This window comes from Agrilus planipennis, unplaced genomic scaffold (genome assembly GCF_000699045.2).
Source record: "Agrilus planipennis isolate EAB-ADULT unplaced genomic scaffold, Apla_2.0 scaffold73, whole genome shotgun sequence".
NCBI classification, from domain to species: Eukaryota; Metazoa; Arthropoda; class Insecta; order Coleoptera; family Buprestidae; genus Agrilus; species Agrilus planipennis.
In genome coordinates this window covers 698,378-705,934 of record NW_020439682.1, presented here as the reverse complement: position 1 = coordinate 705,934, position 7,557 = coordinate 698,378, and the positions used below count along the sequence as shown (strand labels likewise).

Genomic DNA, 7,557 nt, shown 5'->3' with positions numbered 1-7,557 from the left:
TTGTAGCTGTGGAGTTCAACATTATATGAAGGTTTGATCGGGCTCTTGCCGAACGAAGATAAGCTCGAGCTGTGCTGTCCCGAGTACCATTTCTAAATAAATGAGCATACAAACAGGATAATTAGTCAACTTCAGAAAAAGCTTTTGTGCGTTAAAATGATTTGACTCCTAACCCCTGAGGATTCTAAATGAAGTGATATTATGCGTAGAATTCTACAAATGGCGATGCTATTTTGATATCTTTTGAAAGTAGGTACAATTTGGTGAATGTATATAATTTTGTTTGGTGTTGATTTACGAATTCACCAGTTTATTAAGTCATCAACTCTTTTATAACTTCTTATGTTAGTAGTGTTTAAAAGCATCAGGACCGTTTCCCAAATTTTCCATAACTAGTACGTAAATGTTGCATGATGATGGAATATTCAAACGTTAGAAATGGATTATCCTTAAACCTATACACGGAATATTGTGAGTTAAAAAAAATTCTAAGGTATTTTTATGAAGATAAGTTCCTATAGACATTTGTCAAAAAATGGTTTCTAAGAGAACTCCACCCCTTCATAAGGGTTACCGTTAACACAATTTTTCCTCGATATTTCGAAAACCGTTTATCCTGGAATTTTGAATATTGGTATACTGCTAACGCTGAATCGGTTTTGAAAATTCTCTGGGATATTCAAGAAATTGAAATTTTGACGAGATCTACCTCATGCTTATACTAAGCTACCATTTTAGGAATTCAGTAATGTGCGTGAATGTAATAAAAACTTTTTAAGGAAAAAATTAAACCGCCGAAACTGAAAAGGAAAAAACATTAACCTTTATTTTATTAACCTTAATAACTAAGTTCTTCAACTAATATAAGTGTACCTAAATAATTTTCAGTCGACGCCTTCACTTTTATCCGATTCTCATTAAAATTTTGAAATTCCGAGCTCACATTCTTCATTCATTGTCTAAATATCGAAATTAATTGTAGTTTGAACGGTTTCTAAAATATTAAAGAAAAATTGTGTGCAGAATGACGCATCTAAATGGGCTTAACTCCCTTAGGATCCCACTATTCGACAAACGTTTGTACATGTTCAACAATTTCAACGAAATCAGAATTGCGTATACCTATCGGCACATTCACCCAACAATAGTAATCGAAAAATAGGCGAACGATCTTCTCTAAAAGTGTGAGTAAATGAAACAGGTAACTAAAATTCTCCTTACTTATTCATATGTTGCGTAAGTACAAATCCTTCGAGAACATCTGCGTTAAGGTCGCTTGGAGTTGCATAACCAGCAGATCTGGCAGCTGCAAGAATGTCTTGAGCTATGGGGGGTGCATAAGGAAACCTTTCAACTCTCAACGGACCCCCAACTCCGTGATACTCAGTGCTTGTTAGATTACCAATATTACCATTGTCTTCCGATTTAATAAAATATGGTAGAAGATCATCGTAACTCCATCCTGTGTTAATACTCAGTGCTTGTTAGATTACCAATATTACCATTGTCTTCCGATTTAATAAAATATGGTAGAAGATCATCGTAACTCCATCCTGTGTTACCCAATTCCGCCCAATAATCGTAATCTCTCGGTACCCCACGCATATATGTCATTCCATTTACAACCCCGCACCCTCCAAGTGCTTTTGCTCGGATGTAGGTGCATTGGTTGTTTGCGTTTTGGCGACAGGCGTTCGCTTGACGTTCTGTGGGATAGAACAGCGTTGTTTCACTGTTTCCTATGAATGTGAATGCAAAAGTGGGTACTTGGCTTCCTACAGGTTCATCATTGCCCTGTTCTATAAGCAGAACTTTCCAATTCGGGTTTTCACTGAGTCTTCCAGCTACTACTGACCCTGCACCACCACCCCCTACTACTATAAAGTCGTATGAGTTATCAGGATTTAAAGTTGGCCTTATTCTTCCGCACACGTCCGAGATATCACATTGATTTCGAAGAAGATTATTGACAAGAGTCATAAACATAACTGACGATGCTGCATTACACGAAGTGTTTTGAATAGGAACACCGTAAAAGGGATTTGTACAGTTACAAGCCATAATTGTGAGTGTTTTGTAATTTTGTTACCTAAAAGAGATTGGTCTTACCCTTCATAATATAAAAACAATCTACATAAATATTATCAAATCATGAAAAAAATATTTTAGTTTTATATACAATGCTCCAGCAGCAGTAAGAGTGACATTGAACTTATGGTTTTCTGATTTGCATGTAAAAGATAATTTACGAAATACTTTCTAATGTTTGATGAACTCTATTTAGATATGCCACAATTGTATTAAAAAATAAGACTATTAATATTTTTCTTTTGTGCTACAATATTAATGATGTTATTTCATTTTCATCCTGGTACTTACCCTAAAATGCTATATCTACTTTGATTTTCTTTTTAAAACTTCATTTCAGCAATGCAAACTAAAACTACTTTGAAATCGAAAACAAACCTTTTATATTCATCTCTTTTTGAAATCCTTGTCAAATTAAAAATATCTTATCTAACGGTTGATAAACACACGTATTAATTAAATTAATAAGATAATACAAGCTAATAACACCTACTTCTGACACCAGGAAGTATTTTTTATGTGTTTGTTGAAACCAAACTTTATTGATTTAACATAACGAATGGCGAAAAATATCGAAGCGAATGCATAACAACACAAAACAAAATTATCTATACAATTGAAAATTACTTGACATTTGTATAAATAAAGCATAAATTAAATATTACTTTAGTATTCAATNTTCAGAGATTCGAGTTTCTCGTTCAGAGATTCGAGTTTCTCGTTCAGAGATTCGAGTTTCTCGTTCAGAGAGATTCGAGTCTCTCGTTCAGAGATTCGAGTTTCTCGTTCAGAGATTCGAGTCTCTCGTTCCGAGATTCGAGTTTCTCGTTCAGAGATTCGAGTCTCTCGTTCCGAGATTCGAGTTTCTCGTTCAGAGATTCGAGTCTCTCGTTCAGAGACTGGATACGAAATTAGGATCTCTCTATGAGCGACTCGAGTCTCTGGTTCAGAGACGCTGAACAATTTTTTTGACAGTCTCTCGACAGCGACATCACAGAGACTCGATGACAAACGGAGACTCGGGTCTCGCTTTCAGAGACTCTAACAGACTGAACGTTTTTATCTCGGGGTTAAAAGAAAACGTAATTATTTCTTTGTTTGTAAAAGTTCTATTTCAAATGCAATAATATCGGATTTAATACAATGTTATACAATGCATTAGGACCAGTCGCTTTTAATAAAATCGGCTGCCCGCTCGCCTACAAGAACAACAGTAGCAAAAGTATTTCCAGCTATATTCTCTGGATAAATTGATGCATCAGCTACTCTAACATTAGAAGTTCCGTGAACCTTCAATTCAGGGTCGACAACGGCCATTCTATCAGATTGAGGGCCCATTTTACACGTTCCAGTCAAATGGTTTTCTTGATAGGTGCTGTATCTGGTCGCACATTCCCAGAAAGCATCGCTACCAAATTGATAAAGAGATGAGCAGTTTCCATGTGGATTCCGCACCAATTCAGAACCGTACTTTTGTTTTAAAATGTCGGCATTTCCCACTCTAATGGCCGTTTTTATTCCGGAAACTATAGCTTGAACGTCGTAATCCTCTTGTAAATAGTTGGGCTGTACAATCAGCCTTCCACTTGGATTATTCGAACTCAGCTTAATGTAACCCCTGCTCTTAGCTCTTACTAACGTTACTTGTAAGGTAATCAATCTTGTGTTATTTGGCTGATTGGGATCGGCTGGCAAATTGGCCGAACCATTGCCATAAGCACAGGTGGCACTGTAACCAGCAAAATAAATCTGTATGTCCGGCCAATTTTGTTCCTGGTTTACAGACGATGAAAATCGAGCGCCAACTTGTGCGAGTCCTGTAGAGGACAAAGGACCTCTATGTTGACTTAAATATTGATTTACGGCGTCCCTTGTCAGCAGATTGGTATCCGGAACTTTTGTCAAGTTGAACCGTACAAATAATGAAACGTGATTTTGGAAATTTTGACCGACACCTGGAAGGTCTCGAACCACAGTAACGTTCACATCTTCTAAATCAGCTCTTGGACCAATACCAGACAATAGAAGTAACTGAGGAGAACCGATAGTCCCACCTGATACTATTACTTCTTTTGTAACGCTGACATTGTAACGTCGGCCGTTATAAGAGAATTCCACAGATCTGGCCACTGCTAATCCGTTTCTTTGTGAAAAATTAATTTTTGTAGCTGTGGAGTTCAACATTATATGAAGGTTTGGTCGGGCTCTTGCAGAACGAAGGTAAGCTCGAGCTGTGCTGTCCCGAGTACCATTTCTAAATAAATGAACACACAAATAGGATAATTAGTCAATTTCGTAAAGACCTCTTGTGCGTTCAAATGATTTAACTCCTAACCCCTGACGATGCTAAATGAAGTGATTTTGTGAGTAGAATTCTACAATTGGCGATGCTGATATTTTGATATGTTTTTTATCTTTTGAATGTACAATTTGGTGAATGTATATATAATTTTGTTTGGTGTTGATTCATGAATTCACCAGTTTCTTAAGGTATCGACTTTTTCATAACTTCTTATGTTAGCAGTGTTTAAAAGCATCAAATTCCCAAATTCTCCATAACTAGCACGTAAATGTTGCATGATTATGGAAAATTCAAACGTTATAATAGATTACCCTTAAAACCTGTACACGGAATATTGAGAGTTAAAAAAATCCTAAGGTATTTTTATGAAGATAAGTTCCTATAGACATTTGTCAAAAAATGGTTTCTAAGAGAACTCCACCCCTTCATAAGGGTTACCGTTAACACAATTTTTCCTCGATATTTCGAAAACCGTTTATCCTGGAATTTTGAATATTGGTATACTGCTAACGCTGAATCGGTTTTGAAAATTCTCTGGGATATTCAAGAAATTGAAATTTTGACGAGATCTACCTCATGCTTATACTAAGCTACCATTTTAGGAATTCAGTAATGTGCGTGAATGTAATAAAAACTTTTTAAGGAAAAAATTAAACCGCCGAAACTGAAAAGGAAAAAACATTAACCTTTATTTTATTAACCTTAATAACTAAGTTCTTCAACTAATATAAGTGTACCTAAATAATTTTCAGTCGACGCCTTCACTTTTATCCGATTCTCATTAAAATTTTGAAATTCCGAGCTCACATTCTTCATTCATTGTCTAAATATCGAAATTAATTGTAGTTTGAACGGTTTCTAAAATATTAAAGAAAAATTGTGTGCAGAATGACGCATCTAAATGGGCTTAACTCCCTTAGGATCCCACTATTCGACAAACGTTTGTACATGTTCAACAATTTCAACGAAATCAGAATTGCGTATACCTATCGGCACATTCACCCAACAATAGTAATCGAAAAATAGGCGAACGATCTTCTCTAAAAGTGTGAGTAAATGAAACAGGTAACTAAAATTCTCCTTACTTATTCATATGTTGCGTAAGTACAAATCCTTCGAGAACATCTGCGTTAAGGTCGCTTGGAGTTGCATAACCAGCAGATCTGGCAGCTGCAAGAATGTCTTGAGCTATGGGGGGTGCATAAGGAAACCTTTCAACTCTCAACGGACCCCCAACTCCGTGATACTCAGTGCTTGTTAGATTACCAATATTACCATTGTCTTCCGATTTAATNAGTGACCAAGAATCAACAATCATCCCCTGTTTTCGCACCCTTGGGGTTCGAATTTTTTTTTCAAATGTTTAGAGGACCAACTTCGGGGTATACCCTTTCTAATAAAAAAATAATTATCAAAATCGGACTACTCTGTAAAAAGTTATGCTTTATTACGTTAAAATCGTTTAGGTTTCATATTTCAAAATCACAATGGGAAAAATTACCATCAAAAATTTGGTTATTTTTACCCTTAACCCCTTCACTATTATCCGCTTCTCATTGAAATTTTGAAATTCCGACCTCACATTCTTCATTCATTGTCAAAATATCGAAATTAATTGCAGTTTGAACGGTTTCTAAAATATTAAAGAAAAATGGTGTGCAGAATAACCCATTTAAATGGACTTAGCTCCCTTAGGATCCTATTATTCGACAAATGTTTGTATATGTTCATCATAGTAGACTGCATAACATAGTAAAATTTCAACGAAATCAGAATTGCGTATACCTATCGAAACATTTACCCAACAATAGTAGATAATGGTAAAGTTGGCACACGATCTTCTCTGAGTGCCAGTAAATGACAAAAGTAACTAAAATTCTCCTTACTTATTCATATGTTGCGTAAGTACAAATCCTTCGAGAACATCTGCGTTAAGGTCGCCTGGAGTTGCATAACCAGCAGATCTGGCAGCTGCGAGAATGTCTTGAGCTATGGGAGGCGCATAAGGAAACCTTTCAACTCTCAACGGACCCCCAACTCCGTGATACTCAGTGCTTGTTAGATTACCAATATTACCATTGTCTTCCGATTTAATAAAATATGGTAGAAGATCATCGTAACTCCATCCTGTGTTACCCAATTCCGCCCAATAATCGTAATCTCTCGGTACCCCACGCATATATGTCATTCCATTTACAACCCCGCACCCTCCAAGTGCTTTTGCTCGGACGTAGGTGCATTGGTTGTTTGCGTTTTGGCGACAAGCGTTCGCTTGACGTTCTGTAGGATAGAACAGCGTTGTTTCACTGTTTCCTATGAATGTGAATGCAAAAGTGGGTACTTGGCTTCCTACAGGTTCATCATTGCCCTGTTCTATAAGCAGAACTTTCCAATTCGGGTTTTCACTGAGTCTTCCAGCTACTACTGACCCTGCACCACCACCCCCTACTACTATAAAGTCGTATGAGTTATCAGGATTTAAAGTTGGCCTTATTCTTCCGCACACGTCCGAGATATCACATTGATTTCGAAGAAGATTATTGACAAGAGTCATAAACATAACTGATGATGCTACATTGCACGAAACGTTTTGGAGAGGGAGACCATAAAAAGGGTTTGTACAGTTACAAGTCATATTCGTGATTTTTTTGTAATTTTGTTACCTAAAAGAGATTGGCCTGTTTCTTTATAATGTAAAATAATCGTGTCGACTAAATAGATATATTTACTTTGCATCCACCCCAATACAATCGAAGAATATAGAAGAAATTATCTATTTAAAATTTATGTGTAGTGTGCACATTATGGCATTAAAATTACCATTTAAAATATGTAAAAAACACATTCTAATGTTTGATCAGTATGAAACAATTGCTTGTAAAAAAAAGACTATTAATATTTTTCTCTTCCACTGCAATCTTTTCCTTTCAGAATGTTATTTAATTGTCCTTTTGTACTTACCCAGAAAGTGCAATATCTATTTAGACTTGCATTTGAAATTTCACTTCGGCAATACAAAACGAAAACTACTTTGAAACTGGAAACGAATCTTTTATATTGATGCTGTCCTTTTGAATTCCCCCCTTAATAAAAAATATCTTATCTGCCATTTGATATACACGTGTTTATTAAATTAACCAGAGGAAAAAAAGCTAATGTCGCGTACT

At 36.0% G+C, this 7,557-nt stretch overlaps 2 protein-coding genes and 1 long non-coding RNA gene across 4 annotated transcripts in view; all 3 read right to left on the bottom strand.

Moving 5' to 3' along the window:
- On the bottom strand, positions 1-1,467 carry LOC112905958. The gene is made up of 2 exons (XR_003232101.1): positions 1,222-1,467; positions 1-92 (listed from the first exon to the last, which is right to left on the bottom strand). It is a non-coding gene; the product is annotated as an uncharacterized LOC112905958 (long non-coding RNA).
- On the bottom strand, positions 1,468-2,460 carry LOC112905962 (glucose dehydrogenase [FAD, quinone]-like). Its single transcript, XM_025979436.1, has 2 exons — positions 2,380-2,460; positions 1,468-2,089 (listed from the first exon to the last, which is right to left on the bottom strand). Exon 2 carries the CDS (start codon positions 2,059-2,061, stop codon positions 1,468-1,470), a length of 594 nt encoding a protein of 197 aa, XP_025835221.1. The 5' UTR covers positions 2,062-2,089; positions 2,380-2,460.
- A 721-nt stretch (positions 2,461-3,181) lies between these two features.
- LOC108732414 (glucose dehydrogenase [FAD, quinone]-like) overlaps positions 3,182-7,557 on the bottom strand; it is a 9,352-nt gene continuing 4,976 nt past the window's right edge. Inside the window, exons 1-3 of one of the 2 annotated variants that reach the window (XM_025979427.1) lie at positions 7,352-7,437; positions 6,277-7,053; positions 3,182-4,342 (exon numbers count right to left, since the gene is read on the bottom strand). In XM_025979427.1, the coding sequence (XP_025835212.1) occupies positions 3,247-4,342; positions 6,277-7,025 (1,845 nt within the window). In that variant the 5' untranslated portion in view covers positions 7,026-7,053; positions 7,352-7,437 and the 3' untranslated portion in view covers positions 3,182-3,246. Of the gene's footprint in view, positions 4,343-5,475; positions 5,666-6,276; positions 7,054-7,351; positions 7,438-7,557 lie in introns of those variants that run through there. The other variant, XM_025979426.1, reaches the window with a different exon arrangement.